Here is a 23,093-nt window from a genome sequence, read left to right as displayed (position 1 = left end):
GATTCCTCCTAAAGGTTTTTCAAAAAATATATATTGGGCAGCAACTTTCCAGGTTGTGGCCCAGCCAGATGCAGCAGCCACACTCACCCAATTGGCTGGGAGTAGGGTGCTTGTGCCCTCAAAGGCACATTGGCCACCTTCATGCATCATTAATTCATGGTTATCGAGTGGGGATGCAGACTTAACTGGCCGATACCTGACTCTGTTGTGAGTTAAGTGGCATTTTCCCTAGCCCTTTTGAACATACGGTGCAATTCTGCAAGAGCCCCAGTATGTGACTGAGAGTTTACCATCCACGTGCCCAAAGCCAGATGCTGTATGGAGGCATATGCAGATATCCTTGAATGTGAGTGCACAACCCCAAACAGGCTTTGATTTACTCAGTAGCTTCCCTTTTTACCCAACTTTCTTCGTTAGTTGGTTGCAAGCATTTTGTGTGGTCGTTGTTCAGTATCTGAATCTAAACCCCCTCTTGTTCTGAGATGTGTTTATTTTTGTGGCAGTCCAATTGGCTCCCCGTTGTGGCTGGTTCTAGAAACTGCAGATTCCAATGAGGCATCTGCAGGGTGGTCGATGAGGGGACCACCAGATACCCCTAATCTCCAGATCAGCACTTCCACTTAAAAACAGAAATCTCTTGGTGCAACCTGAGGCGCAAAGCAAAATGTGCAGCTATCATTCTACTTACTTAGTTTGTAGAAACGCACCTGCTCCTACCTTTCACCATTTTTAGTCAGTGAATAAGAAGTGGTCATTGACATATACACTGTCTAGAGGAGGAATTTCTTGGTTCCTTTTAAAGCTGTTTGTCAAATGTCTTCCCTTGGAAGTGATTGCTGCTCCATTAAAACGATTCAGGAAGCCAGGATTTTAGTGTAGCTATGACTGGGAAGTGGTGTGTCTACCCAAAAAAACACCAGATAGCAACCACTCATGGTCTCTGGACATCACACATGTGGCCTTTGCACCTGCATGGAGCCTGCAGTCAGGAAGAGCTTCGGTGGGAATTTCTCCCCCACCCCATATTTGTAAAGATTGTCAAAATGACCCTGCCAGTACATGCTGATGAAGCCCATCGTCATTACACTTCCTTATGGAAGCTGACAGAGACTTTCCTTTCGGCATATAATTTCAGCTTAGTATCCTAACTTTCTGTTCTCCCAGTGGCCAGCCAGATGCCCCAGTGTGGAAGCTTCCCAGAAGGTCCTGAGTGCAGCAATGCCCTCCCACTTGAATTCCCCTACAGCTGAAGCGCATAGGCATCCTGCTGACACTGGAGCTGGCACAGAACCATACGGGGAGCCATCATTGGCCATGATTTTTTCTCATCCTTTAAAAGCCATCCAAGTTGGTGGGCATCACTTCATTTTACGGAAGCACATTTTGTAGTTTAACTGAGGACCTTCCATATGCCAAACATGTGATGAACACCCTTTGAAGCAGTTACAACAATGTGGAGGGAAGCAAAAATCTGCATTGTTCATTAACTGATGCCAGTGACTTCAGTCAAGTATAACTAAGGAGACAAACACCTGCATGTATGCAGTCCCTCATTGCTGCCTTACTCTTTGAATGATTTGTGTATTTTTATGGCTTACTTTTTAATAGACACTATAATCTGCTTTGAGAGTTTTTACACTGAAAAGCAGGCTAAAAATCTAAATCATTGTTGTCATCACCACTATCATCTGTGCTCCAGACGATTTGGCAGGCTCTCCCTAGACATGCTGACTAGATTTGTGCAACACAATAAGTCACCGTGGTTTTTTAGTGTCAGCATCACTTGCCATGATGCTTGAGCCTGGTGCAAACAATTCAGTGCAGCTTGTTAACCATGCACAAGCCATTCTGAGAGTATGGTCTGTTCTCAGTCAGCCTGTTGCAACAAGCAAACCTGGCCTGATGTTTTTCCCAAGCTGCTCCCAAAAGCCTGACAACAGTGGTGAAAAAACTGGCCGTTCTTCGCAATCTCATGAGTGCTGCCTCTAACCTTCGCTCAACAAGGATGCCTGCTTCTCCCCTGGGACAGAATGATGCATGGGAAGGTGCTGAATGTTTGGCACTTTATAAAAAAAAATGTTGGTACTTCAGAAGTATGTAAATATGTTCGTAATTTTTTTCTACCACAGTTCTTTACAAGTGCACAGGTTTACCTGTCTAATATGTAATATGTACCATCTTCATTAGCATATTCACCCTGTCAGTTTCCTTGTAACCACCTGTCTTACTTCAGCACTTCCACTTTCAGCAAACTCTGAAAGCAAACAGTGGAGTAGGCAATTTGCAAACAGACTGACAAGGGGCGCCTACTGCCATAGACTGTACATAGTGAGCTGGTGAATCTGCACATTGTGTACTTGTGATGGTCGGGGGAAATTAAGAATTATTTTGCATATTTCTGAAGCTCTGGCAGGGATAGTGGTCAACAAAACAATTGCTCTGAAAGGGGATAGCTGTCAGGCAGTGGGAGCAAGTGAACTTGTATGTGTCAACTTCATCCTCTCCCTAAATTGAGTTGGCACCTGTCAGTCTGTCCCCCCTTCCATTTCAGTGATTCCCTTTGTCTCTAGACTCCAAAAAAGGCAACTGACTAGGACAGAGCTACTGGGGTGGGTGGGAGTATATTTATTGCTAAAATTTTTATTTTTCTGTTTCTCACAAGTGCATACTTGTAAACAGAAAAATTGCACTGAAAAACGGGAGAGAGTCCTCCCCAGATTAAAAGTGCTTAATGCAAATGTGGCCTTTACCAGAAATCACTTGATTTCCTTTACTGGAAATCACTTTACCAGAAATGCTTGTCCACTTGATGGCAGTGAACAAGCATTCTTTCAGAAGGAATTGGGTCACAGTAACAGGTATTTCAGTGTAGTTTAAAGGAGTCCTCACTTAATCCATATGCAGCTTTTTAGTTCCACAAGTGGCTGTTGATTCTGATAGCCATTTTTTGATTTTGGTTAGGAAAAGTATTGGTAAGTTAGTCATGATTAAAGTGTATGGGCCTAATGATGAGTTCTGCAGTTTCATGAATGTTGCAGTAAATAGGTTGATATTGCTCATTATTATTTGATTGTGGGTGGGGACTTGAGTGAGATTTTAGATCTATCACTGGCGAGAGGGAAACTGTTCCCAGGAGGACAGAATCAGCTGAGATCTGCACTAAAAATCTCCATGGCTAAACAGTTCAGTCAATGCTTGGCACACCTTGCCTCCCAGCAAGAGATGGTATACTTTTATTTAACCTCTCTATCCTAACTGCTTTTGGTCAGATCACATTTGCAGTTCTCAGATTTGCCTAGGCCTCCTCTCTCCTCCATTGAAATACTCCTCTTAATAAAAACATGCTTAAATCAGAGATTGCTGCGGAGTTAGTTAAGTATAGCAGGACCCCTTTGCCGGCTGCCCCCAGGTGTCCCTTGGGCACTGTAGGGTAGGCTGACACTGATGGTCACCTGCTAGCCACTTGGCAGGAGCCGCAAGGGGCTTTTGTCAAGAGGCTCACTTGTAGTTGGACTTATTTATGTATTTATTTGATTTTATTTGATTTATAAAGCCGAATCCAATAGTCTGTCTGGGCAGTGTAAATTTTAATGCCAAATGTCTTATTCAAGTCACATTTTAAAGCAGAACCAATCTGTTTTTTAAATTAAAAGGTACTCTATATCCTTTGTCACTAGCAACCCATTAAGTGCCCCCCCCCCCCCCCCCAGAAACACATTCCACCCCTTGCTTAGAAAGAGCAGCCTCTCTCTCCAGTGCAGCTCAGTGAATGGAAACACTTGCATTATGCAAAAGGCAGGCAGAAACATTATGGTCCTGCACAGTCAGTCCTTCTCTACACCTCACCAAGGCCAGCATGGAAAAGTGACATTGAAGGGGGCTGTTTAACACCCCAATGGCGGGCAGTGTACTTGACCTAGTATGGTCCATGTCCCAGTAAGAGAGTCACTCAGACTTCTTGTGGCTGACTATACGCCACTGTGGGTTTGTGTGTTGTGCAAACTGGGTCTTTAGTCAACAAACTGGGTTGAGCTGTCTTTTTAATTGAACAGATGTCTTACGACAATGAAAGCTGTGCCTGGGAATTTCAAGTATTCTCTGATCCTACATGGTGGTGGTGGTGGTGATAAAGAATTTCATTTCTGTACCACCTAATAGTCAAAGCTTTCTGGGTGGTTTACAGCGGTACATAAAAACAATACAATACAGTATAGTACAGTACAGTACAAGTGCCATTCAGTCTTATTCATAAAACACAAAAAATTAAAAACAACTAAAACATACAGTATAGAATAACCTCCTAAAAGTAAAACACCTAGAATGGTGATCCCTAAAAGCCCCTGGATGTTCCAGTATATCTTTAAAAGCCTCTTCATAAAAAGCCATCTTAAACTGGTGCTAAAAAGATGACAAGGTTGGTTCCACTTGGGCTGCAGCAGGGAAGTCCTTCCATAAATAGGGAGCCACCACAGAGGAAGCCCTCTCCTGTGTTGCTGTCCTCTAAACCTCTGCTGAGTTGGCACCTGAAGTAAGGCCAGAGGTGTACAGAGCATCCAGATAGGTTGCAGTTGGGAGAGGTGCTCCGTCAAGTATTGTGGTCCCAAGCAGTGTAAAGAGTGCATTAATTCTGTGGTCACTGACTTCTTTCTTTGATTTGCTGCTGCAAGTTCTTTATGGATCAGCTAGGACAGTATATTTTGTCCCATGTCATTCCGGTTGAGTTAGCGTAAGCAGTGTGCGTTTATTAGTGAGGACCATAATCCAGGCAGCATTGGCCAGTATGGCAGAAGGATAACTCGCCATTGATTCTCTTTTAGTAATTGGATGTAGGTTTAGCAGATGAGGTTTCAGCATCCTAGAAGACTTCAGTTCAGTCTATGCATATTATGCTGGTAGGCTGATATTTGTGAAGGGACGTCATGCACTTAGTTGGTCAAGAGTGACCATCACATTGATAATGCAAAGCTTTTCTTCTGTCATTATCACCCTCGGGATGAGAGTATTCTGTCTCCATCTGATACCCTCAGGACAGGATAGATCTTAATATTGCTTTTCTGTTGGTTCTGCTGGGCAGGAAAATCAATGTGATGAGTTAATTACGTCTGTATTGATTTTATTTTGGCAAATGGTAACAGTTCAAATAAACTTGGGTAGAACTTTTCAGGAGTCAGCAATATAAATGAATAACTGAGATGTTCAGAGATCCCTTTTAAACTAGCGCAACGTGCCAGTCTCCATTAGGAGCCTAGGAAGCTGCCTTGGTGCTGTGCAAGGGCACTGGCCTCGCATGGTGATGATCAACTCCCGAACCGCATGATGGGGGAGTGGGCAAGGCGATCTTTTCTCCCTGCCCTTGCACCCTGAATTTCACTAGATGAGCTGTTTTGCCCATCGAACAAAAGCGTCTTCCAGGCAAACTGGCCAGTTGAAGGGCTGCAGTTGACTAGTCATGGGTGATTTACTTTCCATCACTACACAGACATAATTATTGATTGCTAATGGGTTCCACTTATCACATTAGTAAAAGGGATAGATTTCTATACCAGGATTTGTGTCTGTGATTGAATTCCACCCTTGCTTTCGCTCCTCTATCCATACTCCTTTCCACAAATGGGGCAGTGTGGGGGGAGTCTTTAGGAGACAGGCTACCTTAAATAGCTCAGAGAGCCCTGCTGGACTATTGATTAAGCAGAGTATAAATTCAATAATAAACAAAGATACACATACACAACATTTATAGCATATATGTAAATTAGTATATTCAAATACTCTTTTTTGTATTTTTTGTCCCATGGACCTTCCATATCTGGCACTGCCTCTGAACTGTGATTATCTTGTAAAAACTAACAGAACTGTACTCCATGGTCACAAGGAAGCCTCTGTATCTGAGAATTCTCTGGATCATTAAGCCATATTTCCAGTTCAGCACTTTTGAACAGTACTTTAGCTTTTTATTGTTTAGCACTCTGGATTCTGCCTTGATATGAAGTGAGATACTTGTATTGAATACATGTGACCACACGAAGGTGCCTTCTACTGAGTTGGATTGTTGGTCCATCCATCATTCAGATGACCTGCTATGATTAGTCACAGTCTCAAGCCAGGAGCCTTTCCCATCACCATGTGTTTTTAGTGAGCAAGGGAGTAGGGCAGATGGCAAAGGGTTAGGTCATCCAGAAGAAGACAGGGCCCAAAACAGCAGGGCAGGATTGGAAAGCACACTCTGTGCAGCTGTAAATTCAACAGTTTGTGGAGGGTGGATAGGCCTCCAGTAGTTAAGGGCACCCTGGAATCTGACTTCTCTGCTCCTCTATTTTTTCATAACTGTTGTTTCTTCCTGTTAGAGGTCATTAATGCCATCGCAAGCTGCATGTTGAAGTCAAGTCCTAGGTGCCTTTTTTTCCCTGGATTTGACCCTGTCTGTTCGAAAAGGAGGTAGCTCTCTGCTCTCTGCTCCCCACGCTACTGACTAGAGGAATGCTTCACAGGAAGCCCAACTTTCTGTTCTACCCCAATTAGATGGAATGGGGTTTACTTATGGGGAGGCACAGGCCTCTTCTGGCACTGCTCTGTGAACTTTCCCCAATTTATGTCTCACTGATTACGTTCTTTATTTGCTTCATTCATATGCTGTGTTTGTTGGTATGCTTTTAACAATGAAAGCGAACACATACTTGAAACTTGTGTTGTCTTCTGGAAAACTAAGCTGAAAATCTGTCTGGCTTTACTGCTAATGGTTATCACACTAATTGTTAAGTAATCCATTTTGTAAAACCAGTGTTCCTTTAGTAACCTGGGATTGAAGTTAATTGCATGGCTGTAACTTTAAGTACCAGCCACTGATTATTTATAATCCATGCTCTTTGGGACTTAGCTTGGGCAAAGAGAAAGAGAAGCTTTAAAACTCTAATAGTGCAATCCTACACATAACTACTGGGAAGTAAGTCCCATGGAATTCAATGGGTAAGCATTAATTAAATTGCAGCCTAAAGGATACTATTCTGTTGATTTTACAGTCTGCTCTGCTTCGGTCAGATATTGGACTTGGAAGTCCAGGTGCAGTGTCGTCCTCAGGAAAAGCTGGTACACCATATTATCCATTTTCTACAACAAATCCACGCCGAAGAGCACTTCATGAGTCGTCTTCTCTTGGTAAGTGCCCAGGTGGCATCGACACTGTTGCTGCTTTTCGCATATCCCATGTTTTTATACATTTCAGTCGTATTCTTTTTCATCTCTACCTCAAGATATTTTCCTCAAGAACTGTGCCTAATAGTAGAGGTCATTTATCCATGGATTCATCTTATGCTTAATTTCTGAGGCTTGGGCTCATATGAAAGTTTGACAATGAAGGGAACAGGAGAGGTGGACAGCAGACAAGGTACCTTATGTACTCTGCTGAATTCTGTCACAGTGCAAACTGTTTAAGCGTTGAGTATACCTGAGAACAGAACTAGATAACATGTTTACTGAGAATCCCTCAAGTAATACATGAAGGAGAAACAATTCTTCGCCAGGACACCGATCCAAAGACCCAAATGAGAACCAAAACTAATATTGCATGAACCTCCCATTCTTTATTTTTGTTTCTGTTTGATGTAATAAAACTTTTTTGGCAATGGTTGTTCACACAGTCAATATGACCGTTCCAGTAACAAGCAGCATAGAGGAGCCTTTCCCCCTTTTGTGAAGCACTGCTTGTGCCGTGGTGCATTTCAGACGTCACATTTCCTTTGGTGAATCCTTTTGGCGGAGTTTGTTGGACCAGGCTGCTGAATCAGACCACATACAAATTTCATCATAATAAAAAATAATATATGCGCTGATTTATGAATCTTAAGGGTATTTTAATAGGGAGTATTCTTTACCATGCTGATATGCCTTGATGTAGAAATAGTTGGGCAAAAGTTTTGTTATAACACTTTCTACCATCCTGAGAATCTAAAGTATATTTGCAGTGCTTGGCACATCCTTAGCATTGATACTTATTCCTATTAATGTCACTAATGCCACCACTGGATAAAATGTGTCTTTTCTGTGCAGATTCACTGCAGACAAAGAAAATAAGGAAGGTACCCCCTGGCTTGCCTTCTTCTGTAAGTATTGTTTTGTAAAACTTTTAGTAAAGCAAAATGGAAGTGCTTCTTCATATACAGTCTGTCTAGTAGCTGTTGGTTATTAACTTTCATATATTGTGTTGGAAAAGCCTAGCTGATCAGTAGCGACCTCTAATGCCTGACTCAGGTTTGCACCTCAGAAAGCTTAGCAGTCCGCTGTGGCCATCTCTGTGACTATTTGAAGTACCCTTTGTTTCCATTCCTCACCCCCACCCCCTGTCAGAAATGGGGATTCCAGTGGAAGGAGGCCTGCATCACCGTCTGCACTGCTCCTTCTCTTTCTGGAGGTGAGCACAGTTGAACTGGAGGCACCTGCTCCAGCCTTTTGCAGAGCCCACTTTACCAAGTGTTCTTTGCTATGTGAATTGCCAGGAGAGGGAACGCTTTGTTTGTTGTTGCTGCTGCCGGAGACATGGAGGAGGAGGTAGAGAGACAGTAAGAGAGAGATTACGTGAGAAAAGTGATGAGAAATGGGGAGCTGGAAAAGGCGGATGCATGGAAACCTGTGAAGGCGAAGGCAAAAACAAGAAGGAAGGTTTGATAGATGGTGCAGAGAGACAAAGTAGGCTTTGTGGGAAAACAGAAGAGGAGGGCAGCAACTGCAGCGGGGATGCAGACTGTGGTGCTGCACATGCAGAAGAAAAAGGTGGGGCGTATCCACCAGGTTCAGGTCCAGAGTGAAAAGTAGGGATGCTCAGTGGGCTTCAGGGAAACTTTTGCTCATGCTAAGAAAGTACAGGCTCTCTAGGCTGTGGAGAGTAGAAAGCCGTTAAAATAACGCATATAAAAAAGATGCAAAATTAAAATGGTAACGGAGCTGCATGACGGTCAAGAGTGCTGGATTAGGATTTGGGACATCTGGGCCCTAGTCCCCACTCAGCCATGGGCTCATATCCTCTTTTGGCTAGTCACAGACTCTCAGCCTCACCCGCCTCACAGGGTGCTTGTTGCGAGGATAAAAAGGAGAGGAGCAGAACCTTGAAAGCTGCCTCGCATTCCTTGTTAGAGGAAGAAAGGCAGATACAAATGCAGCGTAACAATTAAAGCAGCAGCAGCAACACACACACACTGCTGTGGTTAACTTAGTGTAGTTTTCCCCAACCTGATGTCCTTCCCATGTGTTGGACTACACCCTCTCTCATTCCCAGGGAGCACATCAAGTATGCCTTCCAGCATGTCTGGAGATCGCCAGAGGGATGTGCGGGGGTGGGGGGGGGAGAAAGACCTGCTAAGACACCTGCACTTCTCAAGTTAACAAAAGTGTAAATGTGGCCTTCAGAATGGGCATGAGTGGTATGCTGCTGGTCTTTGAGGTTACACCTTTGCTGTGTATTTTTAGATCTGATTGCGGTGATTTGTAGAATGTTCACAGACTTTTACCTGCTTGTCCCTATCATCTGAATTTTTCTCATGGGAAGAGAGGTGGCCCAGGAACTATCTCCTGTTCATGTATTTTGATGTTTAATTAGTCATTATGTTGCTGAACAGGAGGACAGACAGAGATTAATAGCTAAGAATTGTAGAAATTTACATCAGTAATAATCCCAGTGGAGCTGAAGACATTAAGATTCGTAGGACATGTACAGCTCAGCTTGTCTCAATAGGACTGAAGTTATTAATATGCATAAATCACCAAGTCAGATGTTCATTGTGTAGCCCTGGTGGATTTTTAAGCTTTCATTAGGCATTTTCTGACTGGAGCACAGCATTGCGAAGACGTTTGTTGGTCCCTTTTGCTCAGAAATTTATCCTTGGAGGATAAAGGTTTTGATGAAAAAGGGTTGGAGGGGATTGGTAGAAAAATTGTTAGCAACTATGATAATCAAATGCTTTGGCGTTGTTCTGTGGTATTAAAAGTATCTTATTTCTTAAAGCAGGAAAATGGTTTTATAAATGAATCTGCTGTTAAAATCTGCATCTGATGAAGGCAGGATTCTCCAGCCGTCCCTCCCTCCCTCTCAATGCAAACAAGAAGGGGGGAGAGATGGGAGAACATGCTTCTTTGTTGTGTAAATGGAGGTGTTGGGTTTTTATTCAGCATCCTTAACACATGGAGCAGGTGCACTTGGATGAGTCATAACTCAAAGCTGTGCAGGCTGAATAGAATCGGCTGCTGCTGCAGAGGCAAGAGCAAAACTGGAGAAGCAAAATGAGACTCCTTTTTCTGTTTGGCAGCAGTAGTTCTGAAGTGGGACTGGTGCTCTGATTTGTTTATGCTCTCCATTGTGTTCCACAATAGAGTTGGATCCAGGCTTCTACTTTTGCTGTTTTTCCTCTTCCATATGCAGGTTAGATCTATTTTGAGCAGCCGAGAGGGCAGCTGTGTTTTGAACCTGCGCCTTACCTGGAAGCACATTTTCACTAGTGTAAGCACCTGTGCTGAATGTCTGCCTGATAAACTCAGGGGCAAAAGCCAACATCCCCCAGCCCAGGAATCTTCCCCTCCCCTCTTTGTTTTCCAAGTTGAAGCCAAAAATAAACCACCCATCTATATTTTGTCCTTTTATATATTACGCAGGCAAGCTTTACAGGTGTCTTCTGCTTGGCTTAAGAAAATGAAAAATGAGACAGACTAAAACATGTAACGTGTCATTTATTACTAAAATGGAGTGCTCCAAAATTAAATTACATATTAATCTCCATGGACACTGGTCCTGTAACAAGATAAAGGATGTTATGAAAAAAAGTGTTTTCCTATCTTGCATTACACTTGAGAAAATACTGTTGCTAGTGTTTACCCATACATATGCTAACTTGTGTGTGTTTCTTTTGTACAATGATGAAAGTATTCTGAACAAGGGCAGTGAAGGAAAGACAATAGACTATAGAACCCTTTAGAAATGCAAATATATATTGGCCCCTTTTAAAACACTATGACCCAACATCACACTTTATTGATAGAATGCTTTTTTTTAAAGTAGTTTGATGCTGTAGTTTTAAATTTGTGTTTATTGTTTTATTATGATCTTTGGCCAAGGCAGTAAATAACATTATTAACATTGAATATTTGTGGTGGGGCATGGCATAAGTCACAGACTCTCAGCCTAACCTACCACACAGGGCTGTTGCTGTGAGGATAAGATTGAGTGGAGAGGAATTATGTAAGCCACCTTCAATTCTTTGAAAGGCAAAAAGGCAAGATAGACATTTTATATAAATAAATAAATAAGCTTACCTCCTGCTTAGTACTACCTTGTTACTCTTTGGGCCTTGCTGTATATGCCAAGACCCTGAAGCAGCAGCACGTGGCTTTCACTTCTCTTGACTCTGCCCGGTGCTCAGTCATGCCCCTGTTGTGTGTCAAGCCTTCCTCTCAGCTTTCTGTTACATCCATGTATCATCCCATAATGAGATAGCTTTGAGGACATCGTCAGTGGAGCAGAAGACGGGCAGAGATGGCGCTGAGTTTCACCAGTAGAGGAGGACAGCGCAGCCCCTGGCTTCAAAGTGTACCCTTGAGGAACTTTGCAAGGTCGAGCATGCAGGTTAGGAGAAGTCCCCAGACCCCCCTTTGGAAACCTGCTAGAGAAGTAGGATTGACATCCTGCACATCTCCGTTCCCAGGGGCCTTCCCTCCCCAATAAGAACCCTTATAGAATTGCTGGTTCAGCTGTCCAAGATGATTGAGGGAGGTCCTGCCACCCATCCTCAGGGCAGTGGCAGTCTCAGTTCCTAATCCAGTCTGGGCACTGACTGAAATGGATCTTTAAAACCAGAATAACAAAGCAAGGCTATAATTTCCTGTTTCAAAGTGAAATGAATGCAAAGGACTTCACTTCCTGGTAGCTTACAAAAAGCTGGAAAAATAGTATGGGCCCTGGCTATCTGTAGGCGTCCTGTTTTTAGTTCCACCAGAAGCTGCATAAGTACTTGTGCACGCCAAATTATCTGAAGTTAGTCTTACGGCCCATATATCCAGAAAGAGCTGGATCCATGATTCCCTGAGACTTGTTTGTTACCACACAGCCACCAGAAGGCTATTCAAAAATAGAATTTTTAAGAAGTTGGTCAGAGCAGTTGCATGTGACTGCAGATTCCTGGTAGCAGCTTCCCAAAGCCCTAGGCTCCTTGCTGGACCAGTGCAGTGCAGTTCAAAGTTGACAACTGACACAGAGGTCACAATCCTCTTCATGGCACCAGAAATGGAAGTTAAGTGCTCATGGACTGTGCCACGTTGTGTATGGAGCCCAGCTTTGAATGCAGTGGATGTTTTATTGGGGGGGGGGGAGTTAAACCTTTCTATGTGTACGTGGCAAACGGATCTCTCTAGACCAGTGAGGAACAAGGTGTTTCAGAGGAAGAAATAGACTGGAAACATAGACAAAATGCAAGAGTAGAGTGGAGGATCATGCTACCAAAGGACCATTAGGAATAAATCAACCCTGGGTAATCTTAGAGCTGAGCTAAAAGAGTGACAAGAGTGAGGAATTCCTAGGCAAAAAGGTAAAGAGACTCGTGCTCCAACTCAGGGTCTATTACAGGTTTCAGAAAACGGTACAAAGGACTTGCTGGCTCTGAAAGTGGATGTAGGTTTGGCTAGAATAGACAACGATCAATGGTTTCTGTGGAATGAAGGAAGTTCAGGGAGATTCTTTGCCACGGGATTGAATTCAAGTCTGTTGGTCTGTCCATAGGTAGTACAGAAGAGTATTCAAACCAGAAAATATCCAAGTGGTTGGCCAGAAACCAACATGGTGGTGTCAGAACTTCCCTGCTTGTCTAGCACCTGAGAGTGCTTTTGAATAGGCCCAAGGCTCTGGGCCGGCCAATGTAACTGTACTCTTCTGGGTTTGATAATCAGGTAGCCATTTATATTTTTTTCTTTTGTAACATGGGGAGAAACTAGCTTTTTTTCAGTGGAGAAAGCATGTGCAAAATTACTGTGCCGCTGCAGCAATCATCCAAGGCATTACTGTTTCCTGGCAGCTTTCCATGTTGGTGCTTCAAGAGCAAAATGAATTCTTGAGGCAAGATGTCAGAGGAATGTCATTGAAATATACAGCAGAAAATACATATGTCCAGAGAGCCGGTACATCTGAGCGCACACTCTCTCTTGCTCATTTTCTATCTGCCCGTCAAATGCTTGGAGGGTTTAAGGGAAAGAAATATGGCAACCAATGTGAGAAAACAATAGATCTCGCTTTAACTTCTTCTCTGTTGCTCTGCTCTTGTTTCCTCAGTCAGATCTTTCCTTGGCATACTTTGTACAAACACATATTTGCACAGGAAAGGGGCATAGGAATTGGAAAGCTCTCTTTTCCTCAGTTGCCTTGTCTAACCAAAACCTGGAGGATGTGTTTTGCTTCCCAAAGACCTGCCCTGTTAAGCTTCTAAGTTCCTGAAAGACTGGGCCCATGGTCATTTGTTTGTGGGTCTTTCTTCAGGATGATGTTTATCTATCTACAAGCCTCCTGGCCATGTGGGGGGTGAAGCAAAGGCGATGTCATTCTGCAGCCTTGCTGAGTGCCTGCATGTCAGTCAAGAGCTGGAGGCTTTGTACAGATATGGGTGGGATGAAGACGGGGTTAGCCTGCTAGCTGCTGATGTCACATACTCAAAGCTTCCCCATGGCATAGTCCCCTCTGCTGTAGTACCTAGGAAGAAGAGCCATTTAAGTCTTGGCTGGTTTTCGCAGGGAGGGAGGTGCAAAGACCTGGTGCCACTGCAGAGAAGCCTTGCTTTCTGGCTTTCATTCAGTGGGACAACCAGACCTTAGGTGAGGATGCAAACACTTGGGGACATTCATATGGGCAAATCACCAGCTCCCAGATCATTAAATGGTTTCAGCTTCAGTGCTACCATCATTGAAAAACCAAAGATGTACCCCCCACACTTCTTAGCATCCCCGTGTCAGACTGTGGTGCCAGCCCGTTAAAGAAGAGCTTCTGGGGGGCATGAGGGTTGTAGGGACTGATGATCGGGATCTGGGCGTGGCCACTCTGGGATGTGCAGGGGGAAATGCACTGGATGGCCTCCCCAGTGCCTGCCAGTCGCTGCACTTCCCAGTAGCCTTCGCTTTGGTGTGTGTCTGCACACTCCGTGCGATGACAGGCACCTTGGCTGGAGCTTCCGGTGTTTTCATGGTGCCCTTGCCTATTGCCGCGCCTTCAAAAGGACAGCACCCTTCTGCTCCCTTACACTGGCTGCATGCTAATTTCTGCTGAATATTCTCCTGATTAAAAAGCTTGCTATTTGGGAGAATGATTAGATTCTACAGCCATCTACAGGAAATTGCCAAAACTGCATCCTCACTTTGATGCCTTGGGCTGCATGTCAGCCGGAATTGATGCAGGTTGCTTTTAAAGGTCTGGATAAGAGAACCAGTAACATTTTCAGGGCTAAAGTACTAGACCCCTTTTTCCATTTACATATTAAGATTTATTATTCATCCTCTGTATGTGTTGATGTTTTGATGCTGCATGCCCAAGGGTATATTGGGTACATGCTAACTCAGTGGTTGTATTTTAAACAGGCCTTTACGCTGTGTTGGCAAGGAGAGACAGAGTTTGACATTCCTGTATGGGCCCACATAGAGGCATAAACTGTATATCCATTATAAAGCTGGGTAGCACTCGGCTCAGCACTCATTGCATTTTGTATGCATTACATCTTTGCAGTCTTGGTCACTAGGCAAACACGGAGAAAGCCTACAAAACAGCTTAGTTCATATGCAGGCACATTACCCACTGGCATTGTTACTGAAAAGCTGAAATGAGAGGGGAATTCTACAGCTATCCCAAGTACTGGCAAAGGAAGGCATACTTAACATCTTGCGTGCACTGTGGGAGGAATTTGAGCTTGGCAATACCTTTGGTTTAAACTTAACGTGGGAGTGAGCTTTGGCCATGATGCTTTAAGCATATCAGTTTCCCTAGAACTTCTCCAACTGACAGAGGAAGTCTGTTGTGCAAAAGATTGGACATACTTTTATACAGTTCAGAGTGCAAATCTATAGCCCCAGGCTTAGGCTCCTTAAGAAACAAACTGGAGCACACAGCTGAAAAGCCCTTTGCAGTGTAAAGGGGGGCCAGCCAATGCCGCAACAGGAAGCCCTCAGGCTGAAGACGAGCACGAGTGCACACCTCCCACCCAGAAGGTGAAATTTGGTCCCTCTGATACTGGAGATAAAATATAGTCAGCATTACTGTTTGTCACTGGTAGCCTTATACTCTCTCAATTTTTCCAGTCCCCCTTTAAAGTGGTCCTGCTTTGTAGTGCAGTCCATAGGAATGCACCATGTGAACAAGTAGTTTCCTTTATGTCTCCTTGACTTTCCCACCATTCCATTTATGGAATAATCCCATTGGTTCTTGCAGTATGAAAAAGGAAGAAAAACTTCTCCCTATCTGCTTTTGGAACAGACTGTTCCCAGCACCTGTGCATTCTCTCCTGTTTCAAGTGCTGGAAATGTAAGCAGCCACAGGCAAAGCTCTCGGTACTAATTCCCTTTTGAAAAGGGTCCGAAACAGGATTCAACATGTCTCAGGTAGGAATTGACAGGAAAAGGCATATATACTTGAAGTAAGGAAGCTCGAAATGGACTGAAGATAATGATTAGCAGCAGCCGTTTTAGTTGCTAAATGAATAATTCTTCAAAAGTTTGTGCTTTAGCAAACATGGATGGACCTTCATCTGATACTGATTGCTCATGAAGTTATTTATTGCATTAAATTAGCAAGAAGTCATGTTCCAGACAATTTGGCCCAAATTTCTGTACATAGATGGAAATAACTGCTGGCAGCAGTGGGCTGACACCACACGCAAAATAAAGAAAATCCTTTTTCGCACCCATGCTCTTGTCTTTTCCTTCTTCCTTGTAATTGTTTGATAAAAAAAATTATGTGTGAGCTTATTTTTTATACCAACTTGATTTCAACTGTTGGAAGATGGGTTAAGGAGAAGGAAGGGATGGGACGAAAGAGAATATTAGGTGACTGTTGTGCAAAAATTCCAGAAAACCTTGAAAGCTATTTAATTTAAAGAAACATCTGTTGCAACACTTTTATTACTACAGAGGTGGTCTTTGATATTATTCCAGGAATTTTCAAAGGACGGGGATAAGATTATGTCTCCTCCATGGTCGGTTATTGCTTTCCTCTGGAAAACTGGGAGTGTCTGGGATGACTGCTGTAGCTAGAGTTGCAACTTTTCTTACACAAACAATCAAGGCAACTTTCCAGAGTCTGCCTTGTCTGAATTTCTTAGTTAGACATCTCAAGCGTGACAAGTTTATAACTTAATAACCATGTTATATTGTGGAAAAAATGTACTGACATGACAACCCACAAAAAGCGTTTCCGGCATCTTGTCTGTTAAATTCACGTGCATCATGTCCAAGTACTGAAAAGGAGTGAGTGGTCTTGAACACCTCATAAATTCAGAGAGATGCAGCATAATCTGTTTTAAAATGCTGAACGAGGTGTGAATTTTATATGTCCCCCATCTTTATATGGTATAGTGGCAGCCTCTTTATGTGTGCTGGCTCTTCAACCCAGTTTTGGCTCAGGAACACCTTTGACAGGCCAAGCCTGGAGCCAGATAAAGGGAACGCGCCCCTGTTGCTCTGCTGCATCTGTTGGTGGCTTTTGACGCCACTGATGTGCTAGGATGGGACTTGGGACATCATGGCTTCAGGCTTCCCTTTAGGACCACCTTATTGCTGGGAGAATGGCAGTGAGGTTGGATATGGGCTAACAAGTAGAAACTCAGCCCAGATAAGACAGAAGTGTTCCTGGTCATTCATTTAGAGCTGACCAGGGAATCGGCGTTCGGCTTATGTCAGGTGGGATGCAGTCACTTGGAAGCAGGGTTGTAGCTGAGGCTTTTGGAACCTGTTTTTCTTCTTGGATGTTTGGGTCTCAGCTCTAGCAAGGAATGCTTTTGCTTAGCTGTGGCAGGGGTGCTGACCATGCTAGGTTCTACAGAAGGCAGATACGTGTCTTGGTTACAACCGGTCTGGCTTATTGCAGGGTTATGTATATTCTGAGTGTGAATGTGAAGGAAGGTTTGTGGCATCCTGCAGGTGATCTGTATGTAGTAGCTGAAATACAGGACAAGCTGAAATGCATATTTTTGTTGGCCTTCCTGCTTAACAAAAAGAAATACCATCAACTCCTGTTCTTGGAGGGTGGGGCAACTTGAAAATATTAGTATTCATCCCCTGCTATTACAGCACTATTTACCTTTGTGCCAAATGCATTTCTCATCTACTTAAGGAAGCAAATTGCAAGGTTTCTTTCCTACTGTAGGCAGTTTGGTTTGTCCCTCATCTTGCTGGAACAAGGAGACTCTGCACATAGTTTCATGGCTGCCATTGTTAACTCCAGGGTTTGCCAAGGTTTGGCAGCTTCTCCCGATAGGCATCAGAAGGGCAGTAAGGCAAGGTTATACCAGCATGGGACTGGTCTTTGATTGGCTAATTCCATTGAGCTGGATTGTAAGAGTAGCTGTTGATACAGCCCAGGAAAAGATGGACATGTTGCTTTAGATGTTGCTGATTCAGTCATATTTCTTCTCAAGAAAAGAAAGAACGTAGTGCAGCTGTTGCCTCAGTAAAACTTCTCAGCAGAAAGCCATGGCGTCAGCTATAGGTCATGGGCACACCCTGCCTGTGAAGGTTCTTCTGTAAGCAGGAGCTCTCATTTCCACATGAAGTTCCTACATTTGTCCTTCTTTTGCAAGTCAATTTGGTCTTAAATATTCTGTCATCCTTTGACATCAGGTATATTCTTCTACATAATACCTTAATCCTGAAACAGTCGCTTGCCCTGGGCAAAGCCTGAGTTAAGATCTGAAGACAGATTATTGTGTCTTGTCTGCTGAAGTATAAGCATTAGTTCAGAGGTTTGAAGAATGGCATTATTATAAATCAAACCTTCTTAGAGAATGTTTGGGACCAAAGTGGATCCTTGTAGTCTCGAGTGGTGCACAGAGGAGACGTGAGCTGTTTGTCAGGCTTACATTTAACAGCCTATCGTGACAGTTGCATCCTGGCCTTTTATGTCTGTCTGTTTATTATTTTGTGTTTATTATTTTATGTATTTTCTCCTGATTCCTAGAAGTGTAACAGAAGTGGTGAATAAATACAGACAGTTAATATGTCAAAACAACAGGATAAAATTCTTCATTATTAGTTACTGAAAAGATTTAAACCTTACCCTTCAGCCAAAAAGGCTCCCACTGTGGTTTACAAAGGTAAGTGGTATGACAGCCAAGCACGCATTCTAAATTTAAGGCAAGACACACAAGGAGTGAAGGATCAAGAGGGAGGAAGAAAACGGGTTCAGGTTGTAGTCCTTAGAGTGACCAGCTGGGATAGAAGCCATTCAAGGTAGCCTCCTAGCAAGGCAGGCAATGGAGGGGGTGGGGGTTACTGCTAAGTGCTTTTAAGGGTCTTGAAGGCGAATGCAAGCATTTTCTGTGAAGCCCAGAAGTGAAAAGGCAGCTGATACAGATACAGGATTGGTGCAGTACACCCAGATTGCTTCTCTCCTGCTGACATTCCTGTGGCTACACTGTGTACCAGTGGTGATGCAGAAACTTAATTTCATCCTGTTACAGCAGGTTTTCTAAATGGGACCCTTTTGAAGTTTAGCTGTTCACACCACAGTTCAGGTGAACATGTTGTGTTAGCTTTAGACAAATACAGTTAGATGTTTTTGCAAATATGCTGGACCAACAGAAAGATGAATAAGTGGGTCCTGGATCTAATTAAGCCAGAGTTTTCCCTAGAAACAAAAATGATAAAACTGAGGCTGTCATACCTTGAATACATCATAAGAAGGCAAGACTCCCTGGAGAAGGTAATCATGCTAGGGAAAGCTGAAGGCAGAAGAAGGCTAGGAAGACCAAACCAGAGATGTATTGGCTCCATAAAGGAGGCCACAGCTTTGAATATAAAACAGGTAGGCAGGGCTATCATGGATAGGACATTTTGGAGGGCTTTCACTCATAGGGTTGCCATAAGTTGGAGATGAGTTGACAGCACAGAACAGCAACAGGTAGATGTCAAAGACCACATGCCTAAATTTCACATTTCATACAAATAAAATGTGCATTCTTTGTTTACTTCTGTGGTAAATATTACACTGTTAACAGAAGCCTTTCTTGAGTATTGCATTTTTTGTTTTTGGAATGGTTTTATTGCAACAATTTGTACTCTGGTGACAGTTTTGCACTGTAGCTTAATGGATTTGGTCTTTTTGAGAAAGTGTTGTTCTTTTAAAGTATTACTTTTTTTTTACTTCCTCTCTTCTGGAAGCAGGACACCCCAGCCTTTTAAATGTATTTGATATAAGTGGATATGCTTTTAAATTCTTCAAAAGAACATTTTAAGAGCAGTGGGTACATAAATACCTTTTTAATGTAAATTGGAGATGCTGACTAAGACTTGTAAGAGGGTAGTTATTTCCTCTATTTAGCTTTCCCATTATTACTGGTTCATTCTTGCTCACTTCCCAAACCGTAATATTTGGCAAGATTCCTTGGAAATGTGTTGCTCCAGACTAAGACAAAATAGATTGCTTGTTGAATTAATAGAAAACTCCATTCTGCAGTCAGAACAACTGACTTCTAAAGGAGTTTACATTAAAATGAAATATTAAGCTCTTAAAGGCATAATTCAGAGAAGGCAGAAAAGAAAACAGGCTTGTAAGTAACAGGGATATTAGTGCTGTGCGTAAAAAGTGTGTATTTCATAAAAATGAACTGGAGTTTATATCTGAAGCAGACAAGAAAATTTTAGCCTAGCTAGTGAAGACTTTGAATTTTAACTTGAATTTGGACTGTTTTCCTGTCTTAAAATATGTTTACAGTATACTGTGCAGTACAGTACATGAAATGCAATATTCTCTCCTTGCTGCTAGCTCTTTGAAGGGACACTCAATATCATCTTAGTTAAAAGAACTTGGACTCTAGCAGGCACCTAATGAGGAAGGTCTTCATGCCTTTTAGACTAGCCAGTGATTAGCTATTTCGGTCCTCCTCCTCCTCACATGTGATTCAACATTTCCAGCCTGCATGTGGTGTGTTCCTGAAAGTTGGAGAGGGCTTTAGAGACCCAGATGGATGTGTGACTAGAGGTGCACAAAGTTAGGTCTCTGTTGCCGCAAGTGCTCTTTTAAATTTAATTAAAAACAAAAGGATTAACTAGCTGAGGATTTATCACTGACTTCTTTGCAAGCTTTTTAGCTCTAGCACAGAAAAGGGTTTGATCTGACTGATGCTGCAAGCTAATGCCCTTTTGACTGAAGTGTAAATAGAAATCTTGTTTGCCTTGCAACTAAGAAGCAGCACTGGAATGAATATGAAAGAAGATCTTTTTAGTAGCTAGATCCTCAGGCACAAATACACACCCTATTTTCCTGTATGAAATGGTTCAGTCCTATTTTGCATGAATTCGTTCCGACTACATCCATGTGTGATTGCATCCTTCTGAAGAACTGTGATTCATTGGGCAAATTGATGTCTTGGAGGGAAGCGGTGCACTTTGGCTGTAGGCTGTGTGATTTTTAGAACAAAACATGTATTGTGCATATCCTGTACCTGGAATGAGCGGCACATCTTTGATGTATTACTACAATGGGAAAACGGTAAGGGAGATTTTCTTTTGTTCTCATACTTTTCAAAGTCTTTAGCTAGAAATGCTGTTTGTGGTCTCTGGACTAATCTGACAGCTAGATATACTGGCATAGACTAGAAGACTTTGACTAACATTTTTCATTTAGTGCATTTACCTTTGCACATCATGGGTAACAGGAACTTTTATTTTATGCAACCAGTCTGTTGCTGTTACATAGCATTGTGTTTGAAAATCTGAAGGGTAGTTCTATTTCATGCAGCAGCAGAAAATGAAAAATATCCCAGTTTCTTGCTTTAATAACCAAAGTGCCAAGCTCCCTGAGAGTCTTTCAGAAAGCCGCTAGCCGATAATGTTGATGTTTCCTGTTTGGAGTTTGAGCATCAGATACTTCCTTACTGCAACACCATCTGCTTTCAACCAGTGTTGTGGGGGGTAGCTTTCTGAATGTATTTCATCTGATTAATGCATTTCAGTTTCTGTTTACACTAAAATATTTTCCATAACATTTTGACTAGGAATAGTTTACTCGTGTTTTTAAGCCTCTATCTGTGCAGAAGCATCAAATTCTAAAGCAGGGGTGTTCTTGTTAGGGTTTGATAAGTGTCATGCTGTGAATTTCATTTTTGTCTTAATGGCTGTTATATAATGTGATCAGAAACTTCACACATTTTGTGGGAAGCTATAAACATGTTTTCTGGTTATGATAATGCTGAAAACTGTTGGACATTATAGAAACCAAAACTAATTGTCTCATGTAATGTCTGTTGCTCAATGTATGAAATACTTTAGCTTTGCCCTCACCTAGGATTTTACTAACTTGGCCCATTGGGACATTATCTCAAGAAAGAAGTGAGGGAGAGCATAAATATTAAGGCATTCCTGGGTTCTGCTGCTGCTACTTTCAAAGCATTGCCTCATGTTTTCAGTCACTGATGAGCAGACCAAAGCATTAAGTAACTTTGTCTGATCAACTTTTAATATTTTAAGACATTTTAATTAAATTGTGTAGCATTGCATAAGTGGAAGCAGAATGACATATTCCCCTCCAGGCATTTCTAAATGCTTTAAGAAATGCATCTGACCGTCAGACAAATTTAAGGAAATTGCTCTTTCTTTGTAGGAGTGTAGCCAAAAGGAAACCAGAATCCCTGAAATATGAAATTAAATCTCTTCCTAAGTTGAAATAGTTTTGAAGCTTTTACTAGAGTGAAGTAAAACCAAGTCTGCCCTTCTCCTGAAGCGATGCTAGTATGACTTTCATGGAGTTATTGATTTTATTCTTCCTCTGGCACAGAACCTTCCTCTTTGTTCTGCAGTGAAGGGGGAAGCTTTATTCCTGCTGACTATTTCCAGACTTGTCATAGATGGAAGTCCTGGTAACTTAGAGAGGCAAAGCCAGAGAATTGATAGTTTTATGGATCAGGGTGACTTTTATGAATCTGGAAAGTTAGAAAATTGCATGATAATTTCACATCCTGGTGCCAATTACATGTTGTGACACTTTAGCAATCAGGCTTCGTGGGAGAACTCAAATAGCGGCAGGAAATATGGAGTGAAATATCACATTATGGTGATGCACGGGCTGCTTCTGTTTATGTTGATATGTATAAAATTTTGGCCTCTGTATTGGCTGTCTTCTTTGGCCATGATTCAGAACTTCTTCTCGATGCATAGCGTGTATGGACAAGGGTCTAGAAGAGATGATCCCTTCCCAGGAATGTCAGACTCAATTTGTTTGTACCATTTGACAAATTCGTAGTTAATGGAGTCTGATTTTGTGTTTCAGAACTTTAAATACAAGACCTTAATGTACAGCTAACTATCAACACATTTTTCTAAGCCTTAATGAATAGCATGTATGGCGGAGGCAGAGTTGGGAAAAACTACAAAGGGCCGTTGGAAATCTGTGTTAAGCACCTTTTCCATCTGTTGAATTTCTTGACCTGTTCCCTTTGATCTTTAAAAGAGGACAAGAGGTTAGCAAGCTAATTAAGAGAGGCAACAAAAATGCAGAGTAGAAGAGATTTTTCTGATTATCTCTGAATAATAAGGCAAGAGAGACAGTTGCTCAAGTAAATTTGCATGAAATAAAATTCAGATGCTGCTGGTTAGACACAATCACTGTACCTTTTAACCTTTTGTAGCAGATTAATAAAACAAATCAGCTCCTCCTCCATTAAGCCATAAAACCCACATACAGCAAAAAGTAACTTTGAGCAGCCTGATTCTAAGGGGGGAAATGAGTGCAGGCTCTTGTTGCACTGTGAGCTTGTGACCAAGCACTTTATCAAAGTAGCTTTCAGCCAAAATACCGTTCCATTTTCACTTTACCTGTTAAGAAAAGTAGGTCTCAGTCTTCTGGGAATACAATGTGTCGTGTGAGGAATAAGAAAATC

At 42.4% G+C, this 23,093-nt stretch overlaps 1 protein-coding gene across 5 annotated transcripts in view; it reads left to right on the top strand.

Moving 5' to 3' along the window:
* Positions 1-23,093, top strand: part of TCF12 (transcription factor 12) — a 127,357-nt gene that overhangs the window by 60,114 nt on the left and 44,150 nt on the right. For all 5 annotated transcript variants that reach the window (XM_044439011.1, XM_044439009.1, XM_044439008.1 and 2 more), the window contains 2 exons: positions 7,017-7,152; positions 8,044-8,096. In XM_044439011.1, coding sequence (XP_044294946.1) covers positions 7,017-7,152; positions 8,044-8,096 — 189 coding nt within the window. The remainder of the gene's footprint in view (positions 1-7,016; positions 7,153-8,043; positions 8,097-23,093) is intronic.

The sequence above is a fragment of the Varanus komodoensis genome, unplaced genomic scaffold, assembly GCF_004798865.1.
Source record: "Varanus komodoensis strain SLA01 unplaced genomic scaffold, ASM479886v1 scaffold33, whole genome shotgun sequence".
NCBI classification, from domain to species: Eukaryota; Metazoa; Chordata; class Lepidosauria; order Squamata; family Varanidae; genus Varanus; species Varanus komodoensis.
Note: the sequence above shows the minus strand (reverse complement) of the source record. Positions and strands in the feature narration are given on the sequence as shown.